The sequence below is a fragment of the Homalodisca vitripennis genome, chromosome 3, assembly GCF_021130785.1.
Source record: "Homalodisca vitripennis isolate AUS2020 chromosome 3, UT_GWSS_2.1, whole genome shotgun sequence".
Classification (NCBI taxonomy): domain Eukaryota; kingdom Metazoa; phylum Arthropoda; class Insecta; order Hemiptera; family Cicadellidae; genus Homalodisca; species Homalodisca vitripennis.
In genome coordinates, this window is record NC_060209.1 from 138,462,404 (window position 1) to 138,481,653 (window position 19,250).

General features: G+C 37.0%; 2 protein-coding genes across 3 annotated transcripts in view; both read left to right on the top strand.

Annotated features, from left to right (window-relative positions):
• Window positions 1-472, top strand: part of LOC124357553 (symplekin) — a 35,810-nt gene extending 35,338 nt beyond the window's left edge. The window contains exons 20-21 of the mRNA XM_046809459.1: window positions 70-156; window positions 350-472. Coding sequence (XP_046665415.1) covers window positions 70-156; window positions 350-430 — 168 coding nt within the window. The 3' untranslated portion in view covers window positions 431-472. The remainder of the gene's footprint in view (window positions 1-69; window positions 157-349) is intronic.
• A 942-nt stretch (window positions 473-1,414) lies between these two features.
• Window positions 1,415-16,231, top strand: LOC124358736. 2 transcript variants are annotated; one of them, XM_046811034.1, is made up of 3 exons: window positions 1,415-1,636; window positions 7,159-7,407; window positions 15,695-16,231. In XM_046811034.1, exons 1-3 carry the CDS (start codon window positions 1,563-1,565, stop codon window positions 16,128-16,130), a joined length of 759 nt encoding a protein of 252 aa, XP_046666990.1. In that variant the 5' UTR covers window positions 1,415-1,562; the 3' UTR covers window positions 16,131-16,231. The 2 variants fall into 2 exon arrangements, with proteins under 2 accessions (XP_046666990.1, XP_046666991.1); XM_046811035.1 differs by lacking the exon at window positions 15,695-16,231 and adding an exon at window positions 11,621-11,773.
• Window positions 16,232-19,250: the final 3,019 nt, after the last annotated feature.

Genomic DNA, 19,250 nt, shown 5'->3' on the forward strand with positions numbered 1-19,250 from the left:
GCTTCATACAAATGTAGCATTTTTAAAACATGATTATTATTTATGTTATAATGCCTTTTAATGTTTCAGAGAGCTTATATTCCTCAGCCTGTGATGGATATACTTATGGGAGCTCCAACCACACAATTTGAGGAGTTCAGTGTAAAACAAGAACCGGTGAGTGTTTGTTGTCCAGACTCTGAAATTTGTTGGTTTATTATTGTGGTTAAGTATAATTTAGTGTAATAATTCCTTATTTTTAATAAGCCTGTAGTAGTTAAACGGATAGTGGTGATTTCCATAAATATAAACTGTTTGTTTAACATGATTAATTATGTTTGTTTAACTTTTCAATTCCAACCTGTTCTAGAGCTCACCTCCAGATCTAACGATTGACATCAAGGAAGAGCCTCAAGAAGATGTGGAGCCGGCACCTCCTGGAATGGAATAAATATATGTTGTTGTTTATAATAAATATTTTATATACAGTGTATACATTTTTCGTTTACCAATTGTATAACAATAAAATGTTTTAGGTTTATCCTTATGTAAATCCTATACAATTTAATTCATTTTGGTAATACAAAATCTTTTGTTTAGTTTTTATAAATAAAAAAAAAAAAATAGACATCAATGTTGAAGATAAAGTTTTGTAGAATTGGAACATGGCTATCTGATTAGTTAGATAACAGAATATTTTTTGGACATTTGCCATCGTTTACTGATACAAGAAACCAATAATGCTACATTTTAAGATCTGCAATCTAGTCTCTTCCTCAGATGGATAACTAACCTAACATATAACTACACAGTAAGGACATTGAAAGTAATTAGTTGTTCGTAGGATCAATATCTTATTAGAGTATTTGAAATTTGCGTCACAGATAGACACCGGAAAACAACATCCTGTTTCTGGTGAACTAGGGAGGGAACTACGGCAAGAGTGTGCTGAAATCAAGTCTTGTCACTGATTTTAACATTGAGTTTCCACTCTTTTTATTTTTTATTTGGTATTCTGTGGACACTGTCAAGTGAGAAATCAAGATACATCAACTTACAAATTATTTCAGTGCTTGTCCACAGCTGCTTTGCTATTTATGTGACGGTCAACTGACCCTGGTATAGGCAGCACTGTTACACCTCTAAACATTTTTCAAATGACAGCTGTCACAATTTGATGAAGACCATTGTTTTCCTTGATAACTAAGCCTACTCACTCCACCCTGTTTTATGGTTTAGGTCCTTGAACACAAGCAGGATGGTGGGAAAAGAATGGAATGAAGTTACCACCTGAATCACAAAATAGCTATTGCAAATAAGTACCCAATTTTATTTTAAGCGTACCATAAACAATAATGTGTAGCATACAAATAAATGTACTATATTGTATATGTGGATTCATAGCAACAGTTTCCCTTTTTAGATTTAAAACATTGTTGTGCACATAATTTTTTATTGATTTCTAAAAGTAATAAAATTGTTGAATACATTTAGAAAATTCATATTGGAATATATTTAATAAATTTAAACAATTAAGAAGATAGGAACTATTTTCACACATTAAATCAAATAGTGAAAACAGAATGTATGGGCCTCCACCGACTTCACCACTATACCAAGGAGATTGCTCTGAAACACCTGACCCAAATCCCTATTTGTAAGTACAGTTCTGTAAGTATATTTTGGCACTATAAGCCTGTTCAATTCTGGCTGGTTTATAGCTTCGAGTTTAACCTATACTGGAGAAGCAAAAAATTTTAAACTATGTCCAGACCTACCTATGGATGTCCAGGAGCAACACATCACTAACTACAAGTGTCATGATACTGGTGGAAGGATGAATTGATAGGTCTAGTCTACTGCCGAAGGATGACTGCTGAAGTGGGTGGGGGGCTCCTTTAATGTTAAAGACTATTGCTAGCCTGGATATGAGGGAGTGCTGTCCCCTGCTTTTACTGGAGAGGCTGGAGCAGAGCTAGTCTCCCCTTCTTTCTATGACAGATAAATTGGGATCTCGGTAGGATATGGCCTCTGCATATAACCAAACCCATCCTTGTCAATATCCTGACCAGAGCTGCAGCTATGTTTATGTACATTTTTATATCTGCAGTTATTTTACGTACGTTTGAAATATTACAAAATGTTGGCGTTTCCATAATTACATATTAGAACTAGGACATTAATATTACTTTTTTACTATTTTCAATTTTTCTCAATGGCACAACCAATACAACTAAAATTTGACTTTATTTTAAGTGAAGACATTCCGATAGCTGTTTTAATACATGAAACAAAGATAAAACGTTTTTAAATTACTTTAAATTCATATACCTTAGCCTAAAGCATTTCCTTCAGTGTACAATAGCTTGCGACAAAGACAGATTTTAAATCGAAATGTAAAAGAATAACTAGTTGTCTGCCGAACCTTTAGCGTAAATCTGCTGACTTTTTGAAAGAAACACTGACACAACAGAAACAAATACACGATGCACGCAAATAAAGTAGGTTAGGTTAATTTGCCGTTTTAGGCAAATGGGCGGACCTTGCTTCCGACGGTTGTGAGACATAAACTTTGAATTAGGCATCCCACACTTTATCAAGTGGCTCACATGGCCTCGATACAGGCGCTCCCTCCGTGTACGGCGGCCCATTCGAATCAGCCAGGCAGGGTCGGCTTGACGCACCAACCCTCCCTAATAAAGCGCAGGAGTCGTCCGGGTGGAGTTCTAGATGGTGAATTCGCTGACTCCCCGCCTGAGGCACCTAAAATCCTTGCCATCTGCCGGAGCTACCGAGAAGTGGATCATCTGTTTCTACGCGTCTCTACTAGATAGCCCTGTGTTGCTCCTGCGGTGCCTCCGATGGAGCGCGTTCTCTTCTGTGCCCTGCTTCTTTAATGTCCGCAATTCGTGGAGGAGCGAGTTCTTTGTATCAGGAAGCGTTGGGGGATGAAGAGGCACATAAGTCAGCACCACGGGCAGGATCCTTCGTCTGCTGTGACACGGAGTTTTCGTGTCATCAGCAATGATGCGCCCTTAAGCAGGCGAAGGTCTACATCAGTAACGAATCACCCGGGAGCTGACTTCCTCCTTCCTAACGGCGAGCTGGGAGTCTGCGCTTCCTCCTACACCTTGCAGGAGAAGATGTCAGGATGATGACCCTTGTGCGACTTCCTACCTCTGAAGAGCCCCTGGTTCCTATTTCTCTCCAGCATATGCCCCTTATAATTCACCTCCGTTCTGTCGTTAATATTGAAAGGAATGCTTTTTTGTTGGCGCTTTTTGGAAAAGCACACATCGCCTCCTCACATGCCGTCATGTGCCGATGCGCCGGCTTCTTCTGGGTACTCAGTTGGTCCGCCTCTGTGTGGTCCCTCTCCTCCGCCATCACCACCTCGAAACCCTCCATTTCCGGCTCCCGTGTCTCTGGTGCGGGAGACTATTTGGTCCCTGACCTTGGTCTCACACGGTGGCAGGGGGAGTGAACGGATCAGCATCTTGATGTGGTGTGGTGATGATGATCTGGCTACCGTAGGTTGGTCTCCACGGTTCAAGCCTGGGGAATGTGTGACTCTGCATATGTCCAGTTCCTTATGACTGTGGCTTAGATTTCTTGATGAGGGCGGAGGGCAGGAGCACCACCGGTCTTCCCTCGAGAGCCCGCGTTGAGCTGTTCAAATTGCCACCATCGTGGGGCGGTGCCGGTCTCCTTTCGCTTTCCGAGCAGGCAGATCTGGCCGCGGTGGGACGTGCCTTCCGTCTCCCAACTTCCCCAGATCCCAAGGTCGCCCTGCAGGACCGTCTCTGCTGGACATCGCTCTACTGCTTGAGTGGATGTTGGACTCGTCACGTACCTCAACGGAAAGAGGATGAGGAATTCCTATGCCACCACCACATTTTGTGCGGTTTGAATAGCAAGGAACCGCCTTTCCAAGCGGCGGTAATTTCAGATGGAGGTTTCAGGCGTGAGGTGGAACGTCGTTGACGGGAAAAGCTGGCGCTCCTTGGCATCGAATGTGCGGAGGGTCCAGGAGTTTCAGAATCGGGCTACTCTTGCCGTCAAGCCGGACTAAGGCAGAGTGGGGGAGATAATCCCATGCACCTGGAAGTTACCCACACCCGCTTTGCCGATTGGGGACTATTTTATCGGGCGAGGCTCAAAACTCTACCAATCAATGAGTGTCAATGGTGGAGCAATGAAGTTCTTCACTGTCTTCCAATGACGTTACGACGCGACAGTGAATTAACATCTTAGTGGCGTCGACCCAGGAGCATCGGGTGGAGTTGCGGCTCGACAGTACAGCCCCGTTCGAAGAACTACTGCCCGATGTGGAAGATGTGGCCAGCTGCCGGTCGGACAAGATTATTAGAATCGTCGACATCACAGTTCCATGTAAGGACGGATGGCAGTCGGTGACGGCGGCCAGGGAGAATAAGCTACACAAGTATGAGTATGTTTGCTCAGCCGTTCTCGGCTATGACTTCTGTGGACGCATTCATGGCGGAATCCCACGGTGTCTGGATTCCGCCAACTGGATCACCCTCAGCCACATGGGAGTAGATAGCCGTAAGGGATCCGCTATAGTCGAGGCTATCAAATTGAGCCAGGGCATTTATTGAGCACTTCACGGGAGTAAGGCGGTACGCTGAATAGTCGTTATTGCAATCGTCCCAACACTTGAACTAATTAATACTCTACATTAATTAATACTCTAATACTTCACAGGCGTTTGACTCTGTCAATCACCGAATGCTCATCGCAAAACTAAAATTTTATGGGTTTGATAATGCCTCTGTAAGATTCTTTGCATCTTATTTAAGTAGAAGATCTCAAATCACCAAAATTGGTAATGATTTCCTCTAACATACTGCACAGGTCTGGTGGAGTTCCACAGGGCAGCTGCCTCGGTCCTATTTTGTTTTCCATCTATACGTCTGATCTTGCCGACACGATAAGGTTTTGTTCCCTGCACTCATATGCTGACGATTGCCAGCTATTGCTTCCTTGCCCATCCTCAGAAGCAAAAACGGCACTAACAAAAATTAACAATGATTTGTCAAAAGTGCTAATGTGGTCGGAAAGAAATGGGTTGGAGTTAAACCCAGATAAATGTACAATTTTAAATCTGAGATTTAATAATGCCGGCCAATCTCTTCCCGGTGACGTCATGTTGAACAACTCGCCCCTGTCTCTCAGTGAAACTGTTAAAATTCTGGGTGTTAAAATAGACTCACAACTAGAGTTTACAAGTCATGTAAAATATATATATCAGAAGGTCATTTGTAGATTGAGGATTGTTTGCAGGCTGAGGTCGTTCCTGCCGGTGTCAGCTAAGCTCCAGATTGTCAAGTCATTGATATTACCTTTAATATATTATGCTCTCCCTGCATTTGGAAATAGTTTGACCAAAGAAAAATTATTAATTTTAACAAAGTTAGAAAACAGAGCCATAAGATTTGTGTATGGTTTGAGGAAATATGACCATATCAGTTCTTATCGTAAATTGGCTCAAATTCCATCAATACAGGACACTTGCAAAATTCAAACTGTGTCTCTTGTCCACAAGGTACTGACAACCAGTAGGCCAGCATATCTAAAAAATAAATTAGTTGCCCGGTCAATAATCAGGGAGCGTAAGACGAGACAGGATGCCCTGCTGGCGGTGCCGCGCGTGCGCCTTGAAAGAGGGAAAAAGGGCTTTTCTCACTTCGGTCCCCAGCGGTACAACGGCCTGCCGCCTGAAATGAAATATTTAAGTATGAGGGCGTTTAAAGACAAATTAAAAAAAATGTTAGCTTAAGGAATATTGTGAAGTTATTTTTATTGTTTGGTTGTATATTGTATGTTTAGTTTATACATGACCTGAGTTATTTTGTAAAACAACATCAATGTTGAAAATCGCTCATGAATAAAGGCCTTTTTATTTTATTTATTTACATGCATGTTTTTATTTTATCGTATGTTTTATATTTATATTGACACAGTTTATATCGGTTGACTTGACTTATTTATTTATTCTTATTGTTATATACCTGTCCATTATTGTTAAGTTTTATAATTTCATAAGGATAATAATGCTTGCATGACTGGCAGACAACTGCATTTATATCTTATTTTATGGAAGTAATGAACTTATATATTTAATATCTAATATATCTAAATATTTATTATTTAAAATGTATTACCTAGTAATTAAAAGTTATCTTTTATATTGCTGGTAAATATTCTTATATTTTTCTGCCAAACAAAATATAAGGGAAAAAATAAGGACCCAAATCATACTACACTGATTAACAGTAACAGTTTGACATGTGAATTAAATAAAAAGTCATTAGTCTCTGCCTACTTAACCTTCCTTTTTCTTCCCAAACACGCCATCAGGCAAAATACATCTGTATCGTGTTCTCAGGCTGTTATACTCTGTCTATACCTACTTACAGTAAAAGCAGTGTTATTGAGCACTAACGTGTTAATACACTTTTAGAAAGTTCTGTATGGAACAGAATTCTTCTGGAAGTTGCTGCTTACAAGTAGAATTGTTATTAAAATTGTTTCGCGATTGTATGTAGCCAAATAAGCTTTCAATTTTATCCTCACTAATTATTTTGTAAAACTTAGGTACTTTGGCTTAAAATTGTCTGAACAAGCAATCACTTAGAAATATTTAGCACACAAGGAAAGTGCTACTAACATAAACTAAGAATCCAAATACAGCTGTACAGCGCTCGATAAAGGAAGACTCATGCGGTTCATCCCAACATTTAACGGAGTCGCGGCTTCAACTAGAGTATTCTTTGGTATTCTTTATTCGCTGATTTATACATACGCCTACACACTCAATGTCATTAATGAATTGATTGAGAAGAGTACTCTTGACGTTATTAACAATCTTTGTAATACCTTTCACAAAATTTGTTAATGCATACATGTGAGTCCATACTTACATTGTAAAAAAGTGAGCTATAATAAAACATTTTCGCCATTGCTTTCCGGCGTGTAAATCTTAATGAAATAATAAAAAAATATTAAGTATACTAATTCAAGAACTTTCAAAGCATGGATTAGCGAGCATAAGTTGAATAGATATGAGTTTGCATAAAAATTTGCAATAAGTAGGCCCTACGATAAAGTGAAATATCTAGTTTAATCCTATTATTTAAATCTACATGCGTCCTGCAGCCCCAAACCTGCAGTGAGGTGGCGCCCCCAGCCCCAGTTCTGGTACCAAGGAGATCCCTGTCCGCCGAACTCCACGTGGCCAGTGGGCGATCCGGACGATTACAAGTTTGAAACTCTGCCTCAGCCACAGTCGGAAAAGACATTACTTGAGGAGATGGAGATTGAGCGGCCAGAACGCTATCTACCTGGGGAGATCTATAGGAACGAGCGGCCTAAAAGGCCAATTGAAGATTTATCTAAGACATCAAAGTAAGTAATTTTATTATTACTAATCATAATTTTAATAAGTCTTTATAGAAAACTAACTATAAGAAAAATTGATAATTTTCAGCGTGACAACGTACACATGACGAGTTATTTTGGAGCTAATATTAGAAAAAATAACTTACCAGGAAATCTGTGTAGTATAGAAAACTGAGATCAAGATAACTCTCTCCACTACGTTCTATATCTTTATTTTAATTTTATAATATTCTATTTATATTTGAATCTAATAATAATAGTGATTAAATTTTAAGAAACATATCAATAATGTCTGTTCAAAAGATTTTTTTGTAATATATACATTGAGGCAGATAACAGGCAGAAGATGGATTTTGCCAGAACCCTTAGTGATAGCTATACAGTTTCAAGATTATACGATAAATTCATACTCGATTCCACATTGAGTTATAGGCGTTGCTAATACTCAGAGAAATCCCATAGAGAGACATGCACCGTTGTCGAATTCTATCTCAAAAAGTCTATACTCAAGCAAAGTAGGATTACAACACCACGTGTCGTGCAACAGGCTTCCTTGAGGTTGGATGCAAAATTTCAATTCTATACCTCAGTATATTTTCAGCTCCTCGAGTGATAGGCTTCGCTAACACTCAGCCAACGATGATTTTTGACCACCTCCAGTCTACACGGAGCCCGTATTTCGAGGGCGCAGCTCATAAAGACTAAAATGAAAACTATATTGGTTGTACTCCATCATAAATATAAATACTCAGTATATATACAAGTACTGATCTTACGACAAAATGAGACATAAGATGATGATTTCTGAAATAATAATACACAATCTTTCGTAATTTATCTGTCTTTTCAGGTGAAGGAACTGGTTTTGTTTTTGGAAGAATACACTTTTGTATTTTAATATTTGACAGCCATTCTTCATATGTTGTTAAGAAAGGAGAATCCTATTGGAAGTATAAATCGGAATTTAAGAATTATCCAAAACGATATCAGTTTGCAGTGTCAATAAAAATAAAAAACAGGAATTTAAAATTTTCAAACAACTATTTCTTTTTATAAATCTAAATAGATTTGCTTTTCATTGCACCAATTAAAAATGTTTTTACAGTGATAGTTTAATTGAAGCATCCCAATGAATTTAATGTTTGTTTTCTTTGGTTAATTGAAACACGACTGTTGCCTCACCCAGGACTTAATTGCTACCGGCTAAAACTTCGTTAAACAACTTACAAGACACATTCCGTACAGGGCTAGCTGGAGTGGGAAGGAATGCCATAGTTAGCTGTGCTATGTAATCAGCGTCTGCTGGGTCAGAGACTTAAGTTTTGGAGCGTCACCACGATAATAGCTTATTCCCCAAGATGTCCGGCCTCGCACGCTCAACTGGGAACTAAAGGCCAGCAACCTACGACCGGCCTAGAGTGCTTTACCCTCTATGCCGTAGTGGACCTACAAACTCTCCGGTGGTCGGTTGGAAACTCGAGACGTGAACATCATATATTTAGTTTAAACAAGCGATTTACACGCTATACAGTAGCATAAAGTACCTACAACTCGCTGTATTGCCCAGTCAGTCTAACCTCAGTCTTCAATTATTAGTAGGTCACAGTCAACTCTACAAATATAAACCTGTCCGTCCCCCAATAATGTTGTACAATAACTTTTTGGGTACGTAAAGTTTAACAGCATTCCTTTTCTTTCCTGCCTCTTCAACCTTTTACTGTACAGCCGTTGTAACGTATTACAAGTATTTAAGAAACGAGTATTACAGCGTAACTGTACTCCTAATTTGACCCTCACCGTAGCCCAGAGTACAGTTCGAGGACTTTAGCTGCGCGCGTGACCTTGAGAGTGTGGTGATAGGCAGGAGGGGTGGCGGGGATAGCATTATGCGCTGCGTCCCGCGTCCCGAAAACATTTCCTGTGACTCCCTTTCAGGAATCGTATTGGCTCAAATAACTCATCACACTCGCTAAAATCAGTCTGTTTTGTGACAGTGCTGACTGTGGTGGAATTAAATAATAAGAGAAAACCAAATAATAGGAATAATAGGACTTATCCTTGTTTTTCAGTTGTTTAACGTGTTTTTGAAAATAAAATATTTGTCAATACTAATTTGCAAATCGAATTCGTGAGTTTAAGTCGTTAAAGAGATTGTTGCGCCTTCATCTCAGCGGCTAGCACGTAAAAGCAACCCGCCACACAGATAGCGTATTTGTTCAAAGGGTAGTATCTGGGCCTTACTAGCACAGCTAAATTCCTCCAACTGTACGGCTGCGGCTTCGTAACCGAGCGGCTACGAGTTCAATTCCCAGGTCAAAATAAATTTGGATAATATTTCTTGGAACAAGTTCAGTATGATTATTTAAATACTTTGGTAGTAAACCCGTATAAAAATGGCATTTAAGCCTTTACTGAACTTTAGCAAAGAAGAAATACTGAGATATAATATAGAAAGTTGTACAGAAAGTTGGAAAACTGAGGCCGAATTCTAAGTTCAAGTAGGTTTTTGAAAAAAAGAGTGACGTATGAGACGTTGATTTCTTCACATTTTACTTATTTGTATGGAATAAAAAGGTAACATCAAATTTTACTCTTATACTATTTTAGAAGTTTGTCTTTTCTAATTGCTACTGCGGTCTTGTATTTGAATATGTGTCACGTTAGACGTAACTGTATTAATGTACGTCTATAAATAGCAAGTTCCGTCTTTTACCATTGTATATACTTCCAGGGTTGACATATTACAAGCAAATAAATTGTACTGCATTGTTGGCAAAACTCTTCTTACATTAATAAGGAATATCTTAAACAGTCCAAGACATGTTTTGACCATTGACAGCCTTGAATAATTATAATAGGTTTTCAAGAACTCACTAACTCGTCATCATCGTGCTAAAAGTGGAAATACTTTAGCTTTACTGGAATGCCTATCTTATAGCATTGAGAATAAACTGGCTTTGCTATTAAATCTACCACATAATAAGGCACAATAAGAAGATCCAATAGCACAGCCGGTAACCGCACTTCACCAGCTACTTGGTAGAATAGAAAATATACCCAGAACTAAATATTATGAACATCAAAAACAATATGAGTTAACATTTGTTTCCCAGAACGTTCAGAACAATTTGGGTTAAAATCCGTCAAATCGCATGGCCTATGTGCTCCCTTTGTTGCGATTGACGCCAACAACGAACTTGAACTTGAATGTACTTGAAGAAAAATTGTTCAATTTTCGTAAAAGAATGGGGCCGTAAATGAGATGAATTGTAAACACAGAATATTTTACTACATTGAAATAGGTTAGGTTTTTTACATAAATAGTAATCTATTCTGGAAATTAACGTTACAATATGGATTATAATTACTACGTGTCTGCCAATATTCCACGTTTAAAATACTATCAATTAAAAAATACAATTTACATTTTTTTTATTATCTTATTACTGATTACAGATTTTTTATATTGAAGGACATGCATTTTGTACAGTATTTATAATCCAGTGGATGTTACACGATGTTTCTGAGAAAAGGTAGTTTTCAACAAGTTTTTTTTGAAATGTTTTAAATACAAATACAATTACATTTTTCGATATACGAAAGATTTTTTATAAATAATGACTTCAGAACTTCAAATTATTTATATATATATATATATATATATATATATATATATATAAATTGTAAATACTAGACCACCGTTTAAGTCTAAAACGCAAGTTGTGTTTTTTAGTTTAATAGTCTATAGGCGAGATCTAAGTTGCATTTTATGAACACACAACCTACGTTGTATCTATGTATCTTGAAATTGATCGTTGGATTTTTCCTACGAAAGAAACAGAACGTCAGCCACGCAATTTTGGTGAAGGTTGAAATGTGTGACATAAAAGGGTTAAAAATATGAAACGATTATTTGTTCCCATACCATACGTTTTCTACCTTGATATAGTTAAAGCTGACCGTAAAACACACACACACACACACACACACACACACACACACACACACACAATAGTTATATCACCTTCAGACAAATATATAAAGAAATTGGAAGTTGCCAATTTAAGATTTATTTGATTTATTACAATACAGTATGTTTCGGTTACCAGGAACACATCTTCCTGAGTATGACAAGTACTCGTAATTATACCCACCACAATTCCTGCAAGTAAATAGTTTTTCTCCACCGTCAAAAATTCATGGTACTCTCGGTCCTCAGGAAATTTGGGAATCCGCACGGAACAGGAAATGACATGGACATGGATTTAACGGCAGGAGATGATGACTTATACAATCTTAGGATTGTGACAACTAGATGATGATTGCCAAAGATACTCGTAGGACGATTAGCCCACCGACGCTCACTGTATCGTGATATCTTTGGCCTCATTCCGAAGCACTGAGTAGATCAATCCATGGATCTCAAGTTTCCAATGTTGATTTTCTGTGGAAATTATTCATTATTCATACAATTAAAGTAAAATTATCTACTTTATTTGTCATTCCATTGATATTCAATTTTATACTCGTGCTGGTGATTTATAAAACACACACACACACACACACACACCACACACACACACACACACACACACACACACACAAACACACACACAATTAAATTTTATACTATACTTGAAATTTCAACAATTAAAGGGTGTAATCGGAAATGATGGAAACATCTTGAAAGTCTCAATTTATATTTTCAGCGATTGCTGGAAAGTAGGTAAAATTCTTCATTTAAATGTGAATGTACATTTGGTCGTTTTTGAGATACCAGTGTTCGTATAGTTGATATGGATACTCCATACCATCAGTTAGACGGCCATTTATTCAATAACGTTTTAAAATTAAAATGATGGTTTTTAAGACAAGGTAGGAATACCCACACCAAGTGTCGTGTAGCGGGCTTCTCTGAAGTTGTCTGCAAAATTTCAAGACTACAGATAGGTCAGCTCGTTTTTGTGATATTGTGAGAGCAAACAGGAATGACATCTTTTTAGTCCCACGAGCGGTAGGCTTCACTAACGCTCACCTAATAAATTCTTCACACGTAGTAGGGGAGATGCTTGTAACTTGGGCCAGTTTCGTTCTCTCGCCCGTAACTCAAAAGTTATTTATATTTTGGACATGTTTTCGAGTTCAATGAATTAAACATGTTATTAGGACCTTATGGAATTTATTTGAATACTTAATTTTCTTATTTACTATTTTTTAAGTAATTTTGAAAATAAATCTTGGTAGGTGTACCTTGGGCAACCCCGTATTGTACCATGGGCCACCTCCGTGTACCTTGGGCCAAAACATTTTACATCAAAGTGAAGAGGTAAAAATGAAAAACAAATCAAATAACAAAGTGTATTTAAGATTCAATACAAAGTACAAAGTATATTAGACCTAAATCAGGTTTTTTAGTTTTAAGTTAATAGGCCTAATACTTATAAAACCGTGTCTTTATTATAAATAACTAAATTAATTATTCAGCCTAGTTAATTATGTTCTGTGCTCATGTAAATAACAGTCACTAGTAAAATAAGGCCTCATTTCAGTCACATAAAATTTACATTTTGTGTCTTGCTCAATTTAGCAAACTTCAAGCCCAGAAAACGACACCGGGAATGACAGCTGTCCAACAACTGGGGATGGAAGGATAACAACTATGTCTTCTTCTTGAATTTCCCCCTCATAAATTTCTTGAGGCCATACAAAAACAGAAGACTTCTTTATACGCCTTGCAAATTTAACTACAGGATAACCTTCGACTAGATTCTTTATTTGACCAAAGTAATGTTTGATTGAGGTTTTTGTCTCAAACTTTACGAGAACCCATTTATTAAGCTGGGTTTTGATTAGCCCCTCATGTCTTCATCTTTTGCCTCTTCCTTCTCCTGTAGGTCATAACTTTCAATTAGGTCTTTTATTCCAACGTTGCTTTCTTCTGATATAAATGAGGCTAATGAACTGTCTGATAACGAATCTTCAATTTTTCTCTTATTTAGGCCTACTTTCTTTTTAATTTCTTTGGAACTCTCCTTTTCAAGTTTATCATCAAACAGTGAAATCCTAGATTTAGACTTGATTTTTTTCACGTTGATATTTCTTTTCAAGATCAGTTTCTTCTTTTTTTCTGCTTCAGTTGCTACTTCATTTTTGTCTGGGGCGTCAGTTAAGATTCTGCATCGACCAGGTTTCCTACCTTTAACAGCAGGATTTCTTCTTTCTGCTTTAGGAAATTGTCTTATTTCCTCTACTGATTTAGGGTTTAGGGGCTTGCCAGTGCAAGTGCTTAGAGTGGAAACCATTGTGCTACAAAAACTGTAAGGAAAGGGATCCGATGTCGATGAGGGTCCATGAGCGAAAACATTTAGGCCTATATTAGTAGGACCTGTGACAGGAGAGACAATCATTGAGCTAGAATGATCAGGGGGGAGAGCTGGGTCATCAACCATTTCTTCAGCGTTTATCAAAGTGCTAGTCTGAGATGACACAAGTCCTGGACTCTGGGTTGGGCCTGTCACTTACGAGGCTAGCTGAATATTCATGGTCAAGGAATATGTTCCTATTAAAAGGCCACACACCAGATGATTTAAATCCAGATAGTATGTTTGAGGGAGTGAAAGCCAATGGGTAGGCCTTACCGCAGATACTTGCAATGTTATACATTTTTAATGGTTTTCCCGGGTTTGACAAAAACCAACTTTTACAAGAATCGTTGTAATATGTCTTAAAAGGACCAAAAACTCCCCTATCTAGAGGTTGGAGTTTGTGGCTAGTATGGGGTGGTATTGTTAACATAACAATACCATTCCCCCTTGCTAGTTCAATGGCCTGAATAGAAATATGGAACTCATGGTTATCCATGATAATCAATACCTTGTCATTCTGGCTTGGTTTCACGTGCTTAATGAAATGGTTTAAAAATTCTACAAAGACGTCAGTGTTGGACCAGCCAGAAATGTGGCAAGTGCCGATACTTCCAGGCAGGGCTCCATGAAGCATGTGGCTTTTGAAATTTACACGAGGGAATACAAAAACTGGCGGAATTGAATTTCCTACTGCATTTATGCACGCAAGCATTGTAGTGTTGAATCCTCTTTCAGTTGAGGTAATCCCTCCTACCTGTTTCAGTTTCTTTGAGGCAATAAATAACCTTTGGAGGAGTGTGGACAGAAGATACTTCCGTCTCGTTCATATTGTAAATCTTTTCTGGTGTAAATTTATATTTGGCCAGCACACTTTCATACTTGTCGAAAAACAACTGAACAGTCGGTTTATTAAAACCTGATGCACGAGCAATGCTCGTAGGTCTTGGAGTTCTTAACGACAACTCCTGGTTTCGTTTGTGGAAATCGACAAGCCATTTCTCTCCAGCTTGGCAACTGACATCCCAAGATGTTGGATACTTTTTGTTATTAGATTTCGCAAACTGATATGCCAGCTTCTTCAAATCCTGTTTTGTTAATCCGTAGTGCATAGAGCTGGCAGGTAATAGATAATCCCGCAGACATATCTCTTCTTCCTTAGAAAAAACTTGATGGGTTGAACTGTTATTTTTGTATTCAAATTCTTTATTTCCACTTTCAACGTGAGATTCAAAATGCCTATGCAGTGTTGTACGCGATACATTGCACAGTTTTGCTGCATTTCTAATTGAAGTTCCTGATTCAACGACAAGTTTAATAGCCTCCTGCAGATTTTGAACAGACAATTTCCGGCGTTTGATCCCTTCCTTGCTCCTTGGCATCTAAAGTAAAAAAAGGCATTGTAAGAATTTATGTATTGTACCTTGGGCTGGCCTAAGGTACAAGGAGTGTTTGTGGCCCATGGTACAATGATGGTAGAAACAATTTTTAGGTGAAATTACCTCAACAAATAGTTAGTCTAGAAACCTAATCATAGCGTCATTTTAAGCCTATAAGAACACTCTTTATGAATCAAGTAATTAAATGTTCATAATGTACTTACTTTAAGAACAATGAAGTCGAAACTAAGTCGAAAAATATTTACTTTTGCACTTGCAAAACAAACTTTCACACATGTTTAGACAACAACTAAGGTTAGACATTGGAGTGTTAGCTGGGAAAGGTGTTCTTGCAGTGATGTCACTACACTGCTACCTTCAAAATTGAAATTCCCTGCATGGAGAGAGAAATACCCGGGGTGGCCTAAGGTACATTGTGGCCCAAGCACCTCCCCTAATATAGATTTTGTGAGAAACCTGTTTCTTAGAATACGTTTTTAATTATACGTATTTAACACATTAATTGCTAAAGGAAATGTTTTGTTTCTACAGTTGTCCTAAGGTATGGTCTCCGAAAGATCCAGCTTTCTATTGTGAGTTCCGTCCTACCAGAGAAATGATGAATCCTCCTCTACTCTTAGACGACGTTATTAGAAGGAAAGCAGAAACCTTTAACTCATACATTATACCTCAAAAGGTGAAAATTGAACAGTCCTGTGAAGGGGTAGAAGATGCGGAAACCAAGAAAATAAAAACCAAAGATTACTTGGAGGCTCTAAAATATGCTGATACTCGCCCTGCGGACTTTAAATGTGAAGTCGATGAAAGAGTACCTTATGAGGATGCGTGCAAAATTCCAGACCCTACAGTAAAAGTTCCACCAGCGATTTATCGTAAAATCTGGAGGCCCTCAAACGATGATGATTTGACACCAAAAATTGAGAAGGATGGGAGCAATACCATTGTTGAACCTGATGAAATTAAGTAAGCGTTGATATTGTGAAGATCATTACACAGTATAGAAAAAAAGGTAAACATACTTAATAATTGTTAGATACAACTTAAAATATTACACAGTTCTCAAAAGTACTATTGTTTAATTTGAAGATTTTGAAACTTCAATCGAAGTCCTCTGTTACGTTTAAACGGGTATCGTCTATGGAATTATCGTAAACATTACCTAAATCCCTAAGTACCTAATTTAATTTTCTATAAATAGCTAGTGGTATACTCTATTATTTAATTTAAGCTGGTGTTTTCCCACGTATTCTAAGGTAGACATGTGGTAATTTCTTCTGATACGTACTCGTATGGGTGTTAGTGTGTGAAATATGATGCCGCTACATATTTTCGCATATAGTTTTACATATGTCAGCGGTACAAATATTACCTGGGTAAGGATTTCCGATGACGTCCTTCTTGAAGGTTCATTTATTTCTGCACCTTGTGCAGCGGAGAACTTGTGCAATATATATGGAAAAAGTACTTAAGGGCTTTTGTGTATAACATATAAACGTCTCTACCTTATTAATTTGACCAAGAAATAAATATGAAATTTCTCAATCAAACACGACTTTTATTTACAAATCCGGAAGCCCAATTTCTACCTTGAAAATCATTACACTGTGAGACCGTTCATACCACACACGGATACAGTTAACTACAAGTATGGGCAACTCATTGCCAACGCTTACTTGCGGTTCCAGTGCAGTGTGAGACCGGCACGTTTCGCACAATTTATATCCCCGTAGCGCGGAAGCAAATCCAGACAAAGAAATGGGTGTTGATTGCATAAGATAACGAGATCCGAGGTCCAGGTCGTGAGATCTTGCCAATGACAGCCGCCCTGACTCTACAGATTGGCTTGGTAGTTAGTTTAGATTAGGTCGGAATGATAACATACTTTTCAATGTACTAAGTAACTTTTCAGGTAGTATTAATTAATAATGGTACCTACTATAAATAGTGATGAGTTAAATAAAGAAAGGTACTCTCTTATCGCAGTTTTACATTATTCTCAAAGTGTTCTTTAGTCGTGCAAAATATAGTTTTGTCCTAAATATGCAAACACTGACCGTTTATCAAATTCGACGTACAGTTCATAAATTTGAAACACGAATTGCACATGGTTTCCAGAAGCCTTCTTACTAGCAAAAGTTTTATATACACTATATATAAATACTAACTAAAATATGTTCTACGGCTGACCGATTTTGAGCAGATTTTTAATATTTTATTGGCCCTCTCCGAAATCTACATCGCATCATGTTGAGATGTTATTCAGTTTTGGATTCTATATGCCATTTCATTACTTCTTCATTGCTTATTAGAAGTTTATATTACCTAAATAAAAATAACAATTAAAACCTTAGACGTAATTCTTGACTGAGCCGAAATGAAGACCACACAGTTCTCCCTCACATTTAATCTTCAATTGTGACTATGTATGTCTGTTTTAAAGTATCTAGAGTGCCTAATTCGGAATGGTTAATATTACATATATATATATATATATATTATATATATATTATATATATATAAAATCTCCTCCACACTGTATCAAAATCATATTTGCTTATGTAATATTAACAATTCCGAATTATATATATATATATATATATATATATATATATATATATATATATATTATAACTTCCCAGGAATGTACCAAAATTTTTTTTTTTTTTAATTTTAATGGGAAAGTTTGGATACTCAGTAAGTATATTAGTGTATAAACAAATTTTTTAAGAATGTACTATACAAATACATTCAAAAATAGTTCTTCCGGCGTAGTTGGAAGAAGTAGGTAGATTTTGTGACGATTGAATATTATTAATTTATTTTCATGGGAAATACATATACTCAATATCCTAAAAATCATTCGATTTAGAGTAAGTTGACAACTCTTATTTCGTTTGTCGTTGGGTGTAAAAACTTTCTTTCAGTACGATTGAATATCGTTCTGTCTGTCAATAATGAAATTACCCATAGACTCGAAATTTTGCACTGAACATCCTTTACTCGACACGTGGTATGGTGTGCTCATGTCTTGTGTACTGCAAATAAAGTGTTTTTTAAATTTTATTCTTACTTCTTGGTTTGCGTACAAGTGTTTTGAACATGAAGAGTTTCAGCATGTTTTCTTGTTAAAATACCTCTCGAGCGAATAACTTCAATTGTACTGGATTGTTTGCGACACTGATCAAGTATTTTTCACATTATTTACCTGTTTAGATTATTTTCTTTTTATTCAATTGTACAACAACGGTACTGCAAAACCTCAGGTGTGTTACACTAGCTAACGAAAAAATAATTTAAAATAAACTGTTAGGTGGTGTAAAAAGATATGTGTCTATTACAGTGAAGTTTGTCGCAATGCTGCCAGATGATGCAGAGCGACCGGGTGTCGGGAGATCCCCGAGGCGCTCAGGAGTTGCGTGCTCCAATTTTACCGTAACGCGTTATTTTGTATTAAGTTATTACATTTGTCTGGTCCCCTACATCGTGAAATGTACCGTAAGTACCGTGCAGAGGTCGACATTAATGGACATTACAGTCCAAAAATGCTATAGCCCAGTGTATTATTTGCGCCATTAAATTTGTGTTAAGGTGGCAGTGAAAGTGTAGAGAAATAGGATTACTAATGCTATGCTTATGACAAATTTATTCCGCATATGATAATTTTGGCTATAAAATGACAACCTTTTTTGTATTTATTGGTAATGTGTTCAGCTTCAAAATGTTTTAGTTAATTATTTATAAAATAATGTTTGTCAACATGTTTTACTAAATAAAACAGAACTATCATTGTTGATAAATTTTATGATATGAAAATCAATAATATTATTAAATACAAACATTCAAAAATGACAATGCATGTTATACGATTAAAAATTATTAAGTATATATTTCAATAATTGCTTTCACCGGCTGTACTAGTGGTTATCTTTATTTTATAAAGCTGAAACACTGTTATGGCCCTAGTTGTGGTCGTAGAGTTTAAATGTGGAGACGTCTTTATTTTATGACATATTTTAATATGAACCGAATACATATTTTTATTGGTTATTTAAAAAAGTCAAACTTTTTTACTTTTTAAAGGAAACAC